At 39.4% G+C, this 19,600-nt stretch overlaps 1 protein-coding gene across 5 annotated transcripts in view; it reads left to right on the forward strand.

Annotated features, from left to right (window-relative positions):
• The window catches only part of daam1a (dishevelled associated activator of morphogenesis 1a), a 64,858-nt gene extending 46,556 nt beyond the window's left edge, over positions 1 to 18,302 (forward strand). For 3 of the 5 annotated variants that reach the window (XM_028992188.1, XM_028992197.1, XM_028992205.1), the window contains 7 exons: positions 5,604 to 5,692; positions 5,842 to 6,010; positions 6,095 to 6,202; positions 16,415 to 16,475; positions 16,550 to 16,681; positions 17,002 to 17,172; positions 17,222 to 18,302. In XM_028992188.1, coding sequence (XP_028848021.1) covers positions 5,604 to 5,692; positions 5,842 to 6,010; positions 6,095 to 6,202; positions 16,415 to 16,475; positions 16,550 to 16,681; positions 17,002 to 17,172; positions 17,222 to 17,449 — 958 coding nt within the window. In that variant the 3' untranslated portion in view covers positions 17,450 to 18,302. Of the gene's footprint in view, positions 1 to 5,603; positions 5,693 to 5,841; positions 6,011 to 6,094; positions 6,203 to 8,707; positions 8,772 to 16,414; positions 16,476 to 16,549; positions 16,682 to 17,001; positions 17,173 to 17,221 lie in introns of those variants that run through there. The other 2 variants (XM_028992214.1, XR_003750848.1) reach the window with 2 other exon arrangements.
• The last annotated feature ends 1,298 nt before the right edge of the window (positions 18,303 to 19,600 follow it).

Raw genomic sequence — 19,600 nt, forward strand, 5'->3', positions numbered from 1 at the left:
GGCCATGACAGATATATATAAAAATGCATTTTTTTTGCCAGAAAGCAGCATGCGTTCAATCCTTGACTAGGCCGTTTTTTATTACTCCACTTAGTGGTAAAACACGGTTCGGTATTCATGTTCAAGTGCTTTAAAAAGTGATGTTCTGAACACACCCTCAACTCTGATTTATATGGCGTCAAGTGTCACCCAGTACAGTGTACAAAGCAGTGTTCTGGTGGCTACACCTAGAATCTTGCCTAGGGTTCCAAAGTTGTTAGGGCATGGCCCGTCAGGGCATTGCATGACTGTGTTGATGTGATTTTATCATCATGCCCATGGACAGTTCGATCTGAGGGACTTCAGATTAAAGAGGTAAAAAGTAACATTTAAGATTAGTTGAGTATCAGGTCACACATCCACAGCATGCTTGTTGTTTTAGGATAGTAAAATATCGTAAAGAGTAAAATTTTGGTTAAACAAGAAATAAAATGGTACACAGTTGGTCTCTCACCATGTCCCAAATGGTACACAGTTGGTCTCCCACCACTGTAATCAGCACAAATTATGCTTGATAAACAATACGATTCACCATCCATTGAGTTGTTTTTACAACTCGACTTCTTGCTATATACAAATCAGAGGGAAGCGCCAATACCAAGACACAACCAGGCCATTGTGCTGAAGGATAGATTATTTTACTGTTATTACCACAGGACAGAAATAATTGAATGACACAGCTTTCATGTTTCAGGATCTGAGGAATTGTTTGCTGTTCCTTAAAATACATGTACCTTTTGGAAAGTTTCAAGTTGTGACATTTCTACTGAATTACCTTAACAACAGAAAGCAAGCACCAAGCAGTTAGGGTTAGATACAGTTGAAACCAAAATGATTTGCCCCCCAGAAAATATGGAACATTTTCATAAACTTCTTGTCAATGTATGCAGCATTGATGAAACTTAATATACTGTAAATTATGAGAACTGTGGCTTTTAAAACAATGCGACTATTTTATTGATTTTTATAGGGTAACTAGCTTCCCGCAAACACATTTAACCTCATCATAACTTGATATACTGTAAATTCTGAGAACTGTGGCTTTTAAAACAATGCGACTAATTTATGCATATGAAATGCGTATGATACAACTTTTACTTTACTTTACTTTATTTAGCAGACGCTTTTATCCAAAGCGACTTACAATAGGAAGATACCAGCAATTCTCGTTCGATTTCTATAGAATATCGAGTTTACAAACTAAGAGCCCTGATAAGGCTTAGACTTGTCAGTGAAGAGCATGCTCGGAGATTGTTGGGTGCTAGACTAAGAAAAATTATAATGTATTTATACATTTTGTATTTGTTTGTGCAATGTGTACGCATGTGCGTGTGTAAGTGTTAGATTTGTCTGTAATATTTTTGGAATAAGAGGGTTTTCACCTTCTTCTTAAAAGTGGTGATAGTCTCGGCTAGTCGTGTGGAGGAGGGCAGGTTGTTCCACCAGCCAGGGACAACAATGGAGAACAGACATGATTGGAATCGGAGACCCCGTGAAGAAGGAATTTTTAGTCTCCTTTCGTTTGCCGATCTGAGAGAGCGTGCAGGAGTGTAGCTAGGTAGTAGTGTGTTGATGCAGGAGGGCGCAGTTCCATTTACAGCCCTGTAGGCAAGCATCAAGGATTTGAACTCAATGCGAGCAGCTACCGGGAGCCAGTGGAGGGAGGTAAGAAGAGGTGTAACATGGGTGTATTTTGGCTGATTGAAAATGAGACGGGCTGCCATATTTTGGATCATCTGGAGTGGTTTTATGGTGACTGCAGAGGCTCCAGCCAGGAGAGAGTTACAGTAGTCGAGTTTGGAGATGACCATTGCCTGGACGAGGAGCTGCGTAGCCTGTTGTGAGAGAAAAGGCCGAATCTTGCGAATGTTGTAGAGAGTAAACCTGCAGGATCTGGAGATCGCAGCAACATGGTGGTTCAAACTCAGTTTGTTATCTATCCAAACTCCAAGGCTTTTTGCAGATGCCGTGGGTGTTAACAATAGCGATCCAATTTGAATTGAAAGGTTTTGCTGAGGAGAATTGTTGCCCGGAAAGATCAGAATCTCGGTTTTGGATAGGTTGAGTTGGAAGTGTCGCTCAGACATCCATGCCGATATGTCTGAGAGGCAGGCCGAAATTTTTGTTGCTATAGTAGCATCTTCTGGTGGGAATGACAGATAGAGCTGGGTGTCATCAGCATCAGTGATAAGTTTAAGTTAAGTTTAACTTTTAAGTTATAAGCAATCAGTCTGGCTCTCAAAAAAGGAAATCGAGCTGCTGCATGTAAGCTTGGCATCAATGAATCGATGGTGAGATGTTGAAGACTGCCTACCTCTCACCAGGACTGTTAATAAAAAAGGTGAATTGTACCTCATGCTGAAAACAACTGGCACATTTCACTAGTGCTCTGAGCTGCATAGCATCCAGACTAAAGCTTCCACTGTTGGTCTAGGGTCAGGGACATAGCAAATGGGAAAAGGAAGCAGAAACTCTAAACGCGCAACTGCACTTACAGTTAACCATTTATTACAAAAAAAAAAGTTACATAAACAGACAAAACACACCCAAAGCGATTCTGGTCAGTTGAGTTATGATTCAAGTCTATGTTATTTTCTTGTCTTCTGGTCTCATTCCTTCACTCCTTCACTCATTCCTTCATTCATTCCTCATTCCTTCATTACTTCACTCTGCCCAATTACAGCTCACCCACTTCACTGCTCACCCACTTCCCCACACTGCTCCCCGGGCACCTGTCATGGCTGCCCACTGCTCACTCAGGGTGATGGTATAAATGCAGAGGACACTTCACTTTCTACTTTCATACCACTTCCTTCTCGCTTCACATCACACACTCCTCTTGTCCCAATTACAGCCAATCATGACAGGAAGGAGGAGGAGTCCAATCATGGGCTGATGAGGAGCCACCCTGCAACATTACAGAGAGAGAGAGAAAGAGAGAGAGACACACAAACAGAACATAAACATACTCCGCCACGGGACACATCCACACATGGTGATTTTTAAGCGGTGACTATGCCAAAAGAAAACATTCCCCTAAGGAATCACCGTGAAAGTCAACAAGAAAGATTGGATGATAGAAACCCAAATGAAGGAATGGCTGAATGAATGCTATGGGAAGTGACTGGGGGGATTTTTTCACAAAAAATAACAAAAAACATGGACAGCATGAGGACCCATATAACAGATTCTGTGAAAGCAGTAATCAAGATAACGAACTCAATTTCCTGGGGGCACAACAAAGTATTTGCAGCCCCTCAACATCAGTGTGAACAGTGCATTGACAGTTGCACTCCGAGTTCAGTGGGAGGCTTGGAAGGCGAGCGGTGAGAAATCATTTTTAAAAACTGGCTGCAAGTCTGCCAGTGGATCCTGACAGCATGGATCAGTGTCAAAAAATCAAGCATCACTAACGGGTTTCAAAAGGCTGGACTGATGCCTGATGATTGACTGACAATTCCGACACTAAAGAAGAGGATGATTGCATAGTGATTAATGGTTTTTGCTGGTATGTTCATGTATTTTTCGCCTAGAAAGCGTGTACATAAGTAATTGCATAATAAGACAACTTTAATACTGTTAAAAGCACTGTTCTATGTTAGTACTGTTTAGTACAGTTAAAAGCATTTGCACTATATGTAGTTGTGGAAAGTACCAGCATTTATTTAATAAAAACTCTCATAAAAACATAAATTTAAGGGGGCGGGGCTGCATCTTGCGAGGTTGTGATGAGGGGATGCTGAAGTGTGGTGGTAGTAGGGTGGTAGTAGCCTAGTGGGTAACACACTCGCCTATGAACCAGAAGACCCGGGTTCGAATCCCACTTACTGCCATTGTGTCCCTGAGCAAGACACTTAACCCTAAGTTGCTCCAGGGAGACTGTCCCTGTAACTACTGATTGTAAGTCGCTCTGGATAAGGGCATCTGATAAATGCTGTAAATGTAAATATAAGTGTGTGTGCGTGCTCCAATTTTCCTGCACTAATTCATTCACCGTGCTTGTCTTCGTTCTCTGTAGAGAGAGAGATGGGGGGAGAAACAAACGGGTTTGTTTTGAGCCGGGCCGTTAGAAAGAAATTCATGTTCCGGTTACCCAGCCCATGCTGTTCTACGGCGTTTTATTTGATCTTGCTGCAAGCAGCTGCCAGGCGTGACGGCTCATTAGTGTTGTTCTTTTTGTGTGGTGGTCACTCTCCTTGGTGCTGCCTTGTCTCAGCGGTTGCCCATCGTGCTGCCTGAGCAGTCACATGGGTGGGTGGCTGAGGTGCCCTGTGAAACTCCGTTACCTGCGGAATATATAAAGGTGCAGCCTATGTATAATTTTTTTTTTTTTTTTTAAATAGTCAGTTCGACCTATATAGGTGTGCTCTATAATATGGAATTTACAGTAATCAAACATTTACAAGTGCAATTTATTTTGGTAAAAGGTTGGTAAATTTCGTAAGAAATAAAGCAAGCTTAAAGTTTATTTGATCAAATATGCAGTCAATTGGCTTCTTACCAACATTCAATCAAAAGACTGCAAGGAACTGAGCACTTGAGCACTTGAACACGTTACTCACCATGCCCAAAACAAAGGAAATCAATCTGGAGCTCAGAAAGAAGATAGTAGAGGCCCATGCTAAGGGGGAAGGCTACACCACCATCTCCAAATTATTTACAGTGTCTAGAACTGCTGTACATTGCATAATTGCGAATTCCAAGGAGACAAAATCTGTAAGAAACAAAACGCAAGATTTCGAGAATTCTGGAAAAGAAAATAGTCATGCCTTTTAGCAAGGAGACCGGGACATATGCCATGATGATTGTTGCTGACTTGGCTTCTTCTGGAGTTGTGAGGGCTCTTCATCATGGTGGGCTTCAGGACCATCATCAGAAGAACCCCTTTACTCAAAGAGTGGCACACTAGAGCTCGACTGAGGTTTGCCTGTGAACAATTGAAAGGTAAAGATGAGTTTCGGAAGTCTGTGCTTTGGCCTGATGAAATTAAATTGAGTCGCCCACACAGAATCCAGACCTCAATCCTATTGAGAATCTGTGTCAGGTGCTCAAAGTGAATGTCCATGCTCAGAAACCATACAAGTTGGACCAGCTAGAACAATTTGTAGAATGGGCCAAAATCTCTCAGGAGACCTTTATTATCAGATGATAATAAAGGATTGTGGAATAGCATTATCCTAATAACACTCAGTGACTAATCATAACCACAGTCATGTTACAAGGGTCACTGCTGGCATCCTCAGACATTGAGCGCAGGTCAGGAACTCTCCCAGGGCAGGACACCATCACACGCATCTATCACCCACACACTCATACCTATGGTCCCCCACCCCAACAAGGGAATAATCATGCATTCACAAGGTCTGAGACAGGATTTAAACTCACAAACTTGGGGGTGTGAGGCCATGTCACTAAGTAACTTAACTAACAGTTAACTTTAACGATAACCGTGGCAGTGGTGTGAACTGTCTGATAAACAGTAGCGAAAATTATAGACATAGTTTAGGTATTATTTAACTTTTCCTCATGCATAAATGTGTTGGGGTCTTGTATTTTGAGTACAGAATTAATCACTACGGGCAAAGACTGCAGTCCCTTTACTTCAAGAAGAAGTTTGTGGAACGAGTGGCTGAAATCAAACCTAAAATTGAAGGTATGATGACGTACATTGAACGCAGCAGTTTTTAGTGAGTCCAGAATGACTTAAGTAATTTTATTCTAGTTTAAATTACTATCCTATTCTAGAATGGTTAAGGAAAATATTTTGTGTCCTTTTTTGTATGTCTGCTTAATCATTCTTAGCACTAGCTCAGGCCTCCAGAGAGCTTCTGCAAAGTTGTAATCTCAGGCAGCTGTTGGAGGTGGTATTAGCCTTTGGAAACTACATGAACAAGGGGCAACGTGCAAATGCCTATGGATTCAAAGTGTCCTCTCTGAACAAGATTGCAGATACCAAATCCAGCATGGACAGGTTTGTCTGCCTATTACAATAAACCTCTGTATACAGGAGTTCATTGTTATGTGACCTAATAAAAATGCACACTGATATTTTAAGGAACACTACTTTATTGCATTACCTTGTTACCATCCTGGAGCAAAAGTATCCCAAGGTTGTGATGTTTAAGGAGGAACTGCAGAATGTTCCGGAAGCTGCAAAAGTCAGGTGAGATTTATAAGTATTTCTGTGGTATTATCAGTATGCTTTACTGATACACCTAATAGAGACTGTTGGTTGTAATTTCATGAATGCATATTCACATACTCATGTTCCAAAGACATAGCTGGTTGAGAACACATTTTCTGGTATGCCTAGACTACTTATTTCTACAGCATCACATATCCATTTAAATCTTTGGTATTAATGATATCTGAAGTTAGTGTTGAATGTGTTGCTTCACCTCCATTTTGAATGTTCTCCAGAGCAGGACCAGAGTGGGACTCATTTTCCGCCCTAGTGTTTCATGCTTTGGATCGGCCCACTTTAATTATAACCTTTCATGTTAAGCGCACTGTTGTGTAAAGCCTTCTGTGAGCCTTCTAATCTGTAATTCAGTGTATTTTTCTAAAATATTTCCAATTCAGTGCAAGTAAGAGTTGCTTCACAATGTAGAGAGTTTTAATAATCCTTTTTAGGATACGGCTCACTCTGAGTCACTCAGTAATCTGAGTCACTTGAGTTAGATTTTCTGGCCGGAGAAACCACCAGATCCGCTGACTCGGTTTAGTAACGCTAACTCTGCTTTCTGAGATATTAGTTACGATTCAGTTACGTTTCTGACCAGAAGATTTGCTAGATGCACTGATTTGGGTTTGCACTGATTTGCAAAGAAACTTTACAGTGCAAAGAAACTGTAAGTTATGCAACTTTTAAGGTAGTAATTGTTGTTTTAATGATTATAAGATGTATTTATGTGACAGACTTTTAGACATGGTGTATTTAGGACTCAGAGGATTCAGTCAGAGACCTCAGATTCATGACTCAGGAGTTATTTAACTAATTCATTATATTAATTCAAATAATATTCACTCAATGGGTAATCCTATCTGCTCACTCTTTGGGGACTTGTGGGCGCATAGCCGGTGCTTTGTGCTTGGTGCTGGATCTTGCTTCTGACTCTGAGAGGCTAAAGACAAAGTTTCATATTATATTATTATTTAAGAGAAAATACTCAGTATTTTCAAATGGCAGCTTAAGACTTTCCTCTTTAGAAAATACTTAAACTAACTTGTAACTTTATTACAGTCTGACTTAGGTAAAGAAAACTACAACAAAATGAATAAAATGTTTTGTATTCATAGTTTGTAAATGTCATAAATGTAAATATAAATTATTTTTCATATGTGGGTTCTGTATTTGACAGACATTCATAGAACTTAGCAAAAGTTTCTCTCACTTAAAAAAATCCTAGAATTCTCTACTTTTACAATGTCATCTGTGCCTTTCTTTTTTTTTTTCAATTGCTGCACCTTATAAATTGTGAAAATGCTGAATAAAAAATATGCTCTTCCGCTCGCTGTGCTTTCAAAATAAAACACTTACAGTGACCTTATTATCTACAGCTTTCACAAGTGTCAAAGTGCACGATGTACATGGATTTATACATGTAGTTTGACCCCAAGCTGAAAGGCACTGTTGTGTTCAGGATTACGAATTAACACAATAAATCACGGAGATCAATGAATGAGGTGTCGGAGTAGGATTTGTTTGTTTACTATGACATCTTTTCATACATGCACAAGCACGCTTACTGTAAAAAATACAAAATAAGCACAATAAATCTCAGGAAACAACACATGAATACAGTTACATCTGTGCACTTCTCACATAACTTAAGCTGATGCCTTTGAGAAATTCCCAGCAAATGTCAACAAATGAATAGTACAACGCTTGTCTCCATTACTGACAGTCAGTGGGTTGCCTCACCGAACCCGGAAATGACGTCATAACGTACTAATTAATAAGATTTATTATTCCTATGTCAATAATATTATTGTTTTTTAAATTGCCTACTCTACTGTAGTTCACATAATCCTTTTCACCTCTTTTCATTTCTTTTTCTTAATACAAAAATAGTAATCTTCGACCTCCTGTCATTTCTATTCAATATTCTCTATATTCTTTATATCATTTCTAATGCTGAATGCAGCATTATATTTTCAACACTGTGATATGCACAATATACAGTATAAAAACACAATGTCAATACACATACAGAAATATACAACACAGGTACATTTTTGGCTAAACACAAGTTCACATACAGACGTACAAATTTCTCAAGACCCACATAGACATATATACATTTAGTAAGAACATGTCAGCACTGAGGTTTGTTACATGGAATGTACGCAGAATTTAATCTAGAAAAAAAAGCTACAAATTGCCAACCAAATCAGTGACTTACAGCCATTGTCTCTCTTCAAGAGACTCATATATCGAAAGCAACTGAACCAACATTTACCTGCTATAATTCAAAACAAAGAGGTGTAGCTCAGTAATGAAAAGATAAATTGTTCCAATAAAAGCACTACAATAGATCCAGAAGAAAGATTTATAATGTTAAATATGTCTATGCAAAATACAAATGTATACATAGTATATGTATATTGATGACCCCTTTTTTCATACTTTTTTTTTTTTTTTTTACTGCACTTGCTGATCATTCAGACACCACAGTCATAATAGGATGAGACTTCAACTTATTCCTGAAATGGACAGACAGAGCGCTGCAGTGAGTCAAATCAACCTAGAAATGTAGATATTTTCGAACAATACATGTTGTTGCATTCACATCACCGGAGTCTAAGGGATTACAGTTTCCTTTATACAGTCCATCACTCACACTCACGTTTGGATTATATTTTAGTTAGCATCTATATTTGAGAGACAATGATACCCCAGGCAGGCATTGTCAGGCATTATTTGGAAAGCAGAATTGAGGAGCAAAATAATCTTACTTTTCATACAAAAAGTAAAGAAAAAGCATAAGTAAAGTGAGTGAATGTGATTGTAATTATGATTCACAGCAAGCACAGCACATGGTGCGCACAACAAAATGTGTCCTCTGCTGTTAATCCATCCCCCTTAGTGAGCAGTGGGCAGCCATGAAAGGGGCCCAGGGAGCAGTGTGTAGGGACCTTGGCAGTTCAGGATTCAAACAAACCTTCTGCTTATGGGTCAGTAGGTCACCACTGCCTAAGCTATTAGAATTAGAACAGACGATTAAAGCATTAAAAACATACTGTGAAACTTCACAACAAGAACACATACTTGGCAGCCTGACACCATACAGTGACGGAAGGGTGCGTTACATGCAGGTGTGTTACATGCAAGTGCAAACGGACTGTCACGCTTACCACTTCCGTACTTGCATGAAGAAGAACCAGGTGCATTTGATGTATTCTACACATCTTAGCTGGACACTCTACCACTTAGTAGCCGTGAGATCACGCATGACATGATGTCTGACTCCACCTTGTCACATTTCCTAGAAATGGTCACAATGGGCCGCAGTTTTGTTCTTCTGAATTCGGTGCATTCTTGAAGTCAAATGGTGTCAAACACATTCGTTTAGCACCGTATCATCCATCTACAAATGGCTTAGCTGAGTGTTTGTAAAGACTTTCAAACAGGCCTTAAAAAAAGCTTCCAACAATGCCTGGATATTACGACACCCCCCATACAACAACAAAAGAAAATGTCAGCTCTGCTGTTCCTAGGACGTAGGCTGCACTCATGACTGGATTTGGTAAAAACAAATTTTGCTGCTGCAGTGCATAAGTAACAAGAGGCACAGCGGCAGCGCCACAGCCAGCATTCTAAGAACAGACAGTTCGGTGCTGGGGAACCTGTCCTGGTCCGTGATTATCAGAAGACAGATGAGAAGTGGACACAAGGGGTGGCATGGGAGAAGACTGGACCGGTGTCATATGAAGTGAATGTGGGTTTACCTGGAGTGTGGAAACAACATGTGTATCAAATGTTGACAGGACCAGATCTCAAGTTTCAGCAGTCTTTTTTCATACTTTTTTACTGCACTTGCTGCTCATTCAGACACCACAGTGATAATAGAAGGAGATTTCAACTTCAACTTATTCCTGAAATGGACAGACAGAGCGCTGCAGTGAGGAACCTAGGAATCTGTAGATATTTTAGAACAATACATGAAAGAATTTGGTCTTTTCGATGTGTTGCAGATTACACTTTGCTTTATACAAACCATCACTCACACTCACGTTTGGAGTGAGTGATGATACAGAATAATGATACAGTTCTTGAATCTACTGAAACACTACAATGTGGACATGTGCAAGAAACTAAAATGGGACCTAATCAGATACCCAAAACTGGAAGACTTCATGATGTGAGGATTACCAAACCACTAGTGCGTTACCAGGAAAAGTAAAAAACAAAAAACAAAGCACTGGAATTGGAAACACAAGGACTGTCAATACAATCAACGTTGTAAAATAATGCATGCTAAGTACCTGGGAAACAGACACTCCATAGATTTTTGGTTTTTGTAACGTAGTGAGTAATGTAATGACCTAGTGAGGCGACATAATAGCGCTGCTGTGGCATCCCAACCCCACTATGAGGGGCACTCCATGTTTAATGTAGACACACAAACATACACACACAGGCACACGCAAACACAATAATACTGTATGTTTGTTATGTTACAGTGATGCTATAAATGTATTATGTGTAATTCATATATTTTCTCTTACTTTTTATAGCCCATAATCATATACAGTATGTCTTAATGGGCTTTGACACTTGACTCACCTCCCACACTTGACCCTTCTGCGCACAAGGAAAAATTCCACACAGAAAACTCCCGTAGAGAGAACAAAGAAAGAAAAAAACATTGGGAAGGAGTGATACAGAGAGTGACCCCCTTCCAGGGTAGAGTGAGCCTTCAGTTGGTGTCAGTGCAAGGGTTTGTGATGAAAAGAGAAAAGAAAATGTCCTACAGTTGTAGTGGTGGAAAAGTCCAATGTGCAGTATAGAGCATTTGTCCATCTTTGGAGGTACAGGACAGTGCAGAATAGCTGTTTAGTCCAGTGTCCTGGTGTAAATTGCATGTCCATTATAATGCTATTGGTCCATTTAAAGATTTCTGAAACTTTAGCTGTTACAGTTTTGGTGGCTGTGGTGACCCTCTGGTTTGTTTCATGCTAAGTCATCTTGTTAGCAGTTCATTACTAGGGACTAGGATTCATCTGGTGGTCACTTCCACTGGACTGCAGGTGGTCTGCGCACTTCAGTGCCTCACAGAGAACAAACAGAAGCAGTGGCAGAAGTAGTGTAATCATATACTTTGTCAAAAATGATTGATGATTTATCGATATATGGTAAAGTGTGTGATTTATGTCCTCTCCCCTTACCCTCTTTCCCCTGACCCACATATCACCTTGCATTCTCACCCAACCTATGACCTTTCTCTAACACTCTGAATCTTTGTGTTGCATTACAGATGTCATATAAACACTTAGACTAATTTTAAAACAGATGTCTTATCACTTGTTTACAACCATGGTTATTATCCTTGAATTATGACCCACATTTCTCCCTAACCATTTACTCGCAACCTCTGAACACACCCTGCCACCATGCAGAGGTCATATTCTCACACACACACACACACACACACACCCATACACTTAAACCACCTTGGTTGAAACCAAATAACACAGATATCTTAAACAATTTGACACTTACTTTGTCTATAGTATAATTTCACAGAATTGTTAATATATTATTGTAATTATGTCTTGAGCATTCTTTAACCTTGTTTTTAAGTGTATGGTTAAGTGTATGGTTTTACTCAATCTACTGTTTCAGTGTTTAACACGTTTAAACACAATACTTACACAAAACCTATTTTAAAAATACAACGCATACGCTATTCATATACTGACTGAATATGGTAGAACCCCCATTTTTCTGAAAGATACAATCACACAATGGTATGTAGGAAGCATCACCTCACCTTCTGGGGCAGTGGTGGCCTAGCGGTTAAGGATGCGGCCCCATAATCAGAAGGTTGCCGGTTCGAATCCCGATCCGCCAAGGTACCACTGAGGTGCCACTGAGCAAAGCACCGTCCCCACACCTGGGCGCCTGTCATGGCTGCCCACTGCTCACTCAGGGTGATGGGTTAAATGCAGAGGACAAATTTCACTGTCTGCACCGTGTGCTGTGCTGCTGTGTATCACGTGTGACAATCACTTCACTTTTTTCTCGCCCCTCTCTATCACTCTCTCCCTCGTGTCGCATTACAGATGTCATATAGACTTAGACTAACTTTTAAAACAGATGTCTTATCACTTGTTTACAACTATGGCCATTGCTGATTGCTTATGACCCCATCTCTCTCAATGCCATCCCTTCCCCCACACACCACTTTCCTTCCCTGTTTCATCTCACATTCTTCCCCGACACCTTGCAGAGTCTTATATTGACACACACACACACACACACACACACACACTTAGACTATTTTTAAAACCTTATTTTAATGATAAATGTTTTAAAAGAATTTCTAGTTAAAGAAAAATATGTTTAAACACAATACTTATTTTAAATATACAATACATTCAGTCGTTTTTCCAAAAGATACATCACACAATGGTATGTAGAAAGCATCACATCACTGACACAAGATGCATAGCCTTCACACACGCATGCAGGCATGCACGCACACACACACACACACACACACACAAACAGACTTTTTCTAATCATACTAATCGTAAAGCTGTTTTATGAACAAACCTTTCTCCAAAGGTGTCTCATCTATGGTTTATATGCCACACAAAAGCACTTATCAAACTTAACACAAACAGGTAATCTGCCAGATTATAGCAGATTTGCATTTAGGCATCTAGACATGGTGAAGACAACTTTCTGAAGTCCAAACCGATTATTAGAATGGGGGTAAAAGAATATTTACATTTTTTTTTTTTTTTTAATAATGTGCGTAATACTGCGCGTAATAGTGCCAAACGTTTCCAAAATGTTCCATTTTCTCTAAGTACAGTATGAGTGTGAGGAATAATTAATTCATGCATTTTTATAATCATTTTTATAATAAATATCATGGTATGGTTCACTGATTGTAACCTCTTTATTTAGTAAACATAGTGTTTGTTTTTTTCAAGCATTAGAAAAGCAGCACCTCATGTGTTTATGACAATTGTTAGCCAATTATTGGATTTTTGGGGGGGATTTAAGTTTTTCAACCAAACAGTTCAGCACCTTAGAGAGTTCTTGTAAATGGCCATGAAGTAATGTTGGTGGGTTGCATTAAAACCTATATTGTCTTGTGTTTAAAATTATATCTGGTGGAAAGGTTTAAAGTGCATTTTGTCATTTTCACATCAAGTTTAAAATATCTGATTTGTATTGAAGGATCTTTAGTATTTTGAAATTATTTGTGGAAGAGTAATATTGACAGTAAATGCCAAAAAAGTATATTTTGAATTTTTTATTTTACCTTTTTAGTCCTAATCAGGAAGAAGGTCATTGTAAATGCTGTTTTTCCCTTGTGCAAGGCTACCTTTTATTTTAACTAAGCGATGGAATATGTTTGTGACCATAGCATATTTTTGGCATCTTTTATGTTTGGGTGCTAGTCCTGTCAGCTGAGAACAAGAAACTGAGGCTACAAGTTGCACAAGCTCACCAAACCTAGAAAACTGAAGATTGGAGAAATTATCAAAACAATTTAACATTCAGTTGGTAGGGTCAAAATGTGGTGTAATCAACATGTAAGCATGGATGCATCCAACCTTGGATCTAGTGGTTCAGGCTGGTGTTGGTCTCTCAGGGGGGCTGTCCATGTAACTACTGATTGTAAGCCACTCTGGATAAGGCTGTCTGACAAATACCATAGATGTAAACATAAATTAGTATTGCTGCTAACATGTCCATACCCTTATTACCACAGTGTACCCCTTTACAATAGAGAGCATCCTAACCATCTGTCTCACATTGTGGTATGGAAGCTGCACTGTTGCTGAGCGTAAGGCGATGCAGCAGGTGGTGAAAACTGCCCAGCGCATCACAGGGACTCCACTTCCATCCATTGAGGAAATCCAGAGGAAGCACTGCCTGCGTCGCACTCGCAGTATTCTTAAGGACTCCTCCCACCCTGCCCATGAACTGTTCTCTCTCCTGCCTTCAGGCAGACGCTTCAGGCTACCACGGACAAGAACCAGCAGACTTAGGAACAGAGCTGTTTCCTTGCTGAACTCCTCTGCCCCCCCATACACTCCTGATAATCACTGCACTGTACTACTCCTGCACATATCACTTTATCTTGCACATATCACTTTATGTATATATATAACTTATTTGAACTGTATCCTGCACTTGCTGCTTATTGCACTTCTGGTTAGACCTAAACTACATTTCGTTGCCCTGTACTTGTATGTCTGATGTGAACTATATTAAAAAGTGGTTAGAAAGTGTGTAGAGATGGGGTCATAAGCCATCAGCCATAGTTGTAAACAAGTGATAAGACATCTGTTTTAAAAGTTAGTCTAAGTCTATATGCGACACGAGGGAGAGAGCGATAGAGAGGGGCGAGAAGGTGAGGTGATGCTTCCTACATACCATTGTGTGATTGCATCTTTCATGGGGATGAATGGGGATTCTACCATATTCAGTCAGAATATGAATAGAGTATGCGTTGTATTTTAAAATAAGTTTTGTGTAAGTATTGTGTTTAAACATGTTAAACACTGAAACAGTAGGTTGAGTAAAACCATACACTTAAAAACAAGGTTTCTGTTTTTAAGGAACGCTTAAGACATAATTACAATCATATATTAACAATTCTGTGAAATTATACTATAGACAAAGTAAGTGTCAAATTGTTTAAGATATCTGTGTTATGTGGTTTCAACCAAGGTGGTCTAAGTGTATGAGTGTGTGTGTGTGTGTGTGTGTGTGTGTGTGTGTGTGTGTGTGTGTGTGTGTGTGCGAATACCTCTGCATGGTGGCAGTGTGTGTTCAGAGGTTGCGAGTTAATGGTTAGGGAGAAATGTGGGTCATAATTCGATGACAATATCCATGGTTGTAAACAAGTGATAAGACATCTGTTTTAAAGTTAGTCTAAGTGTTTAAATGAGACCTGTAATGCAACACAATGATTCAGAGTGTTAGAGAAAGGTCATAGGTCGGGTGAGAATGCGAGGTGATTTGTGGGTCAGGGGAAAAAGGGGAGAGGACATAAATCACATGCTTTACCTTATATCGATAAGTCATCAATCATTTTCTGACATAATGTATATGATTACACTACTTGCATTGTACAACTGGTACAGAAATATGTGGCTATAGTGGACTATTTGTGTAACAGTGGCCTGGTAAGTTAATTATGACTGCCTAACAAAGGTGAGTTTAACACTGTCTGTGCTTGACTAGGTGACGGTGTAATAAAGTGGACTAAATAATTGACAAGGTGTCTGGGATTTTAACTGAAGGCCAGAGTAAACAGGTGTGTTTCCAGTTTAGATTTAAACACTGAGACACTGAGTGTTTGAGTCCCGAACACTGACCAGCAAGCCATTCCACAGCTTCCACTTCCACTGCAGAGCTCTATAGGAGCTTTTTCCAGCTGTGAACTTCTGTACTTTGGGTACCAGTGGTGACCCCACACCCTTCCAGCACAGGGGCGTGGTGGGTTGTAAATAACCAAGAGTTCACTCAGGTACTGCGGAGCGAGACCATTTACAGCTTTTTTTGTAGTCAATCCTAAATTTGATGGGTAGCCAGTGCAGTGATTGTAAGACTGGGATGATGTGGTAAAATGTTTTAGTTCTATTTGCAGCAGTTAAATAAGTCAAATAATAATCATCTGCATTGATGCAGCAGAACAATCAAACAAGTTTTGTTTATTTTAGGGTTTTCATGTATGTCTGCTGCCTCTCCCATGACTCTTAGCAGTAGAACATAGGGGTAAATGACAATGTAGAGACTGCAGTTAGAACCAGAAAACTTTTCTGAAAAATGTGTAAAAGTGGCTGAAAGCATTTAATGTATTCCTATATTTAATAGGTCACCGATGAAGAAAGAACCTTATTTATTAAATATCAGAAATATTTACATTATTGAAAAAATCAGAATTAATGTATTTAGCAAATTAAGTTTTTATTTGTCTATTTGCACTTTAATTTTTTCACTGAGAGGCCATATTAATAACAGGCTATTGATTACTCATTCTTGATTCTGATGCACTCATAAAAGTATTATTTCAATCAGTTCCAGTCTGCAGTCTAACCCTTCCTTCTTTTGTGCAAGCACAGGCTATCCAACATACTACACAACATAAATGCTTAAAAGTACTTTTTCTTGCTCTCTCAGCATGACTGAGCTGGAGAAGGAAATTAACAACCTGCGCAGTGGCTTGAAGAATGTGGAACTGGTGAGGGTCCTTTTTAAAAGGTCTTGGATTTCAATACAAAATTTCCATTTGTGTATCTCTTCTTTATTTTACAGGAACTGGATTATCAAATGAGTCACCCACAGGACATAGGAGATAAATTTGTGTTCGTGGTTACACAGTTTATTGCAGTGGCTAGCTTCAGTTTTTCAGATGTAGAGGACTCCCTTCAGGAGGCTAAAGAGTTGGTGAGTGCCTCATGTCTTTGTGACAATATTTGTTCAGGTTTATTTATTGTTTGTTGAGGTCAAAACACCTTTGGAACAACTGTTTCTAAAAGGCATTGTTAATGTTTAATTACACTGAGTAAATTTCATGTGTTTACATTTTTTTATTTAGTTTTTTTTTGGGTTGGGTGAAAGAAGAAGGAGATTTGAATTGCATTCTGTGTTCTCTACAGCATTCAGTGTTCCACACATCGTCTCAACCTCAGATCCAAACGACCCAGTCCCTCCCATGGTACCTGTAACTGTTACTGCCTATAATGTGTCCTTTTTGCCTGCTCTAGTTCCAGAAAGCATTGAGGCACTTTGGTGAAAACCCTGCCAGCATGCAGCCCAATGAGTTCTTTGGGATTTTTGACCAGTTTCTTCAGACCTTTGCAGAGGCTAAGCAGGACAATGAAAACACACGGCGGCGTCAGGAAGAGGAGGAGAGGAGAGCTTGCTTGGATGTGCAGGTACAACACTTTCATACTGAAGAACGTAAAATTTAATTGGTTAACTTAGAATTGCTCTCAGTTAAAGGAACAAAGGGAGAAGGAGCGCAAGGCAAAGAAGAACAGTGAGGAGGATGGGGAGTTTGATGATCTAGTGTCTGCACTACGCTCTGGGGAGGTCTTTGATAAGGACCTGAATAAGATGAAACGCAACCGCCGGCGCCCCAGCAACCAGAGCACAGAAACCAGCCGAGAGAGGCCCATTACCAAGCTCAAATATGAGAGCCTGTGTGAGTGAGTCTGAGAAAAGCAGAGAGTAATCAGTGTGTGATAGAGAAATAATAAAACATTTTTAATGAATGGGGAGAACAGTAAAGCTCACTTTATTCTCTTCAATCATAATTTGTGAAGAAAAATGTGTGAGGAGATTTGCTATGTTTTTGCAATGTAAACCTTGTGAAACAACATTAACACAAATATTTAGAGGAACTTATGGTTAGTTTTCAAATGTTTCTAAATATACAGTGCCACCAGAAATGAGCTGTGCCCCTTCACATTTGGTTTAGTTAGATCCTTATTCTAAAATAGATGTTATATTTATTAATGAATCAATGATTAACTCACAGTACTCCTTAACCCCTTTGTGCACTGGGCCAAGGATCACTATTTCCGCCTGTTTCTAACTTTTATTTAAATGCAATTATCATAATTTTTGTTCATCATCTAACAGTTCTTTGTGCACATGCTGAAAGACAACAAGATGTTGTTCAGGCAGTTAATGCAAGGAAAATGCAAGAAAAAGTAGAAAACACTTTTTTTGTTGTTTGTTTCACAAAGCACACAATAAGTTACAATTATAATACCATGTTGAATTGCAGTTTTATGAAGGCATGGCAATAGGCCATTGTTTCAGGTCATTGTTTTGGTAGAAGACCTAGTCTGAGCTCCAGAGTACTCTAGAGCATTATCCTAAATAATCTCTCTATATTTTGCTGCTGTCATTGTACCCTCTATGCAGAGTAGTCACATAAAGTAAAGTGAAGTAAAGTGAAGTGATTGTCACATGTGATACACAGCAGCACAGCACACAGTGCACACAGTGAAATTTGTCCTCTGCATTTAACCCATCACCCTGAGTGAGCAGTGGGCAGCCATGACCAGTGCCCGGGGAGCAGTGTGTGGGGACGGTGCTTTGCTCAGTGGCACCTCAGTGGCACCTTGGCGGATTGGGATTCGAACCGGCAACCTTCTGATTACGGGGCCGCTTCCTTAACCGCTAGGCCACCACTGCCACCACTGCCCCGTGGTGGGGCCACATAGTTCCTGACACAGAAAATCCTCCCCACAGCATCATGCTGCCACAACCATGCTTCACAGTAGAGATGGTGATAGCCAGGAGATGAGCAGTGCCAGTTTACCTTCAGACATTACACTTTGAGGTTAGGTTTCATTTGACCACAGGATTTGGTCTGAGAATCTGTAATGTGCTTTTTGGCAAACTCTGAGCAGGCTGCCATGTGCCATTTAGTGAGGAGTAGTGATTGGTGCAGTGCATTAGCTATGGTTTACCTTTTGAATGTTTCTCCCATCTTTACAAGGGAACACTGGAGCTTTGTCTTATGACTTTTGGGTTCTTCATTCAGTCTTGCTTTGCATCTTTCCCCAGAGTTGTTCCTGGCCACAATTCAGATCTCAGAGATCAGAGACAATTGCTTAAACTTCATTGTTTGGTTTCTGCTCTAATATTCACTGTCAAGTGTGTGCCAATCCAAATGATGTTCTATCAACTGAATTTACTAATCAATCTCAATGATAATCAGTGAAAAATGGATGCACCTGAATTTTAGTGTCATAGCAAAGGATGTGAATATTTCTGTACCTATTATATTTAAATGTTTTCATTTTTTAATAAAAATTCTGAAAACACATTTTCAGTTTGCCATTATGGGCCATTTTGATTAGGTATTATTAAAACAAAACTATAGTCAAAATATGGAAAAAGTGAAAGGGTGTGAATCCTTCCTGGTGGCACTGCGCATAGTTCATACTTTTCATAGATGTACACAGTTAAATATAAACAATAGTTCACATCATCAAATCATGGAATGGTCTTAATGCATAACTCTATGTCCTGCATGCTACATTATGAAACACATTATTTTATTAAACTATGTATACATAAGTACAAGAGTGCTAGGCTTGTCCTGAAATAGCACACTCTGGAAAGAACATGTGTGTTTTTGGTGTGTGAATTTTTTTCAGGTTACCAAGTAAAGCAGATAAGCATTGAAAAGCCAGTGTAAACAAAACCTTTTACCCAAAAGTTTTTATGTTCAGTAAGACAATCAGTATTATTGTCTGTATACTTGAAAGTATCTTCAGAATAAAACACGTCACTTACTCTCAAAAACTGCATTCATAAGAACATTCTCTTGTGTATTACTTTTCT

Source organism: Denticeps clupeoides, chromosome 1 (assembly GCF_900700375.1).
Source record: "Denticeps clupeoides chromosome 1, fDenClu1.1, whole genome shotgun sequence".
In the NCBI taxonomy this organism is placed as follows: Eukaryota; Metazoa; Chordata; class Actinopteri; order Clupeiformes; family Denticipitidae; genus Denticeps; species Denticeps clupeoides.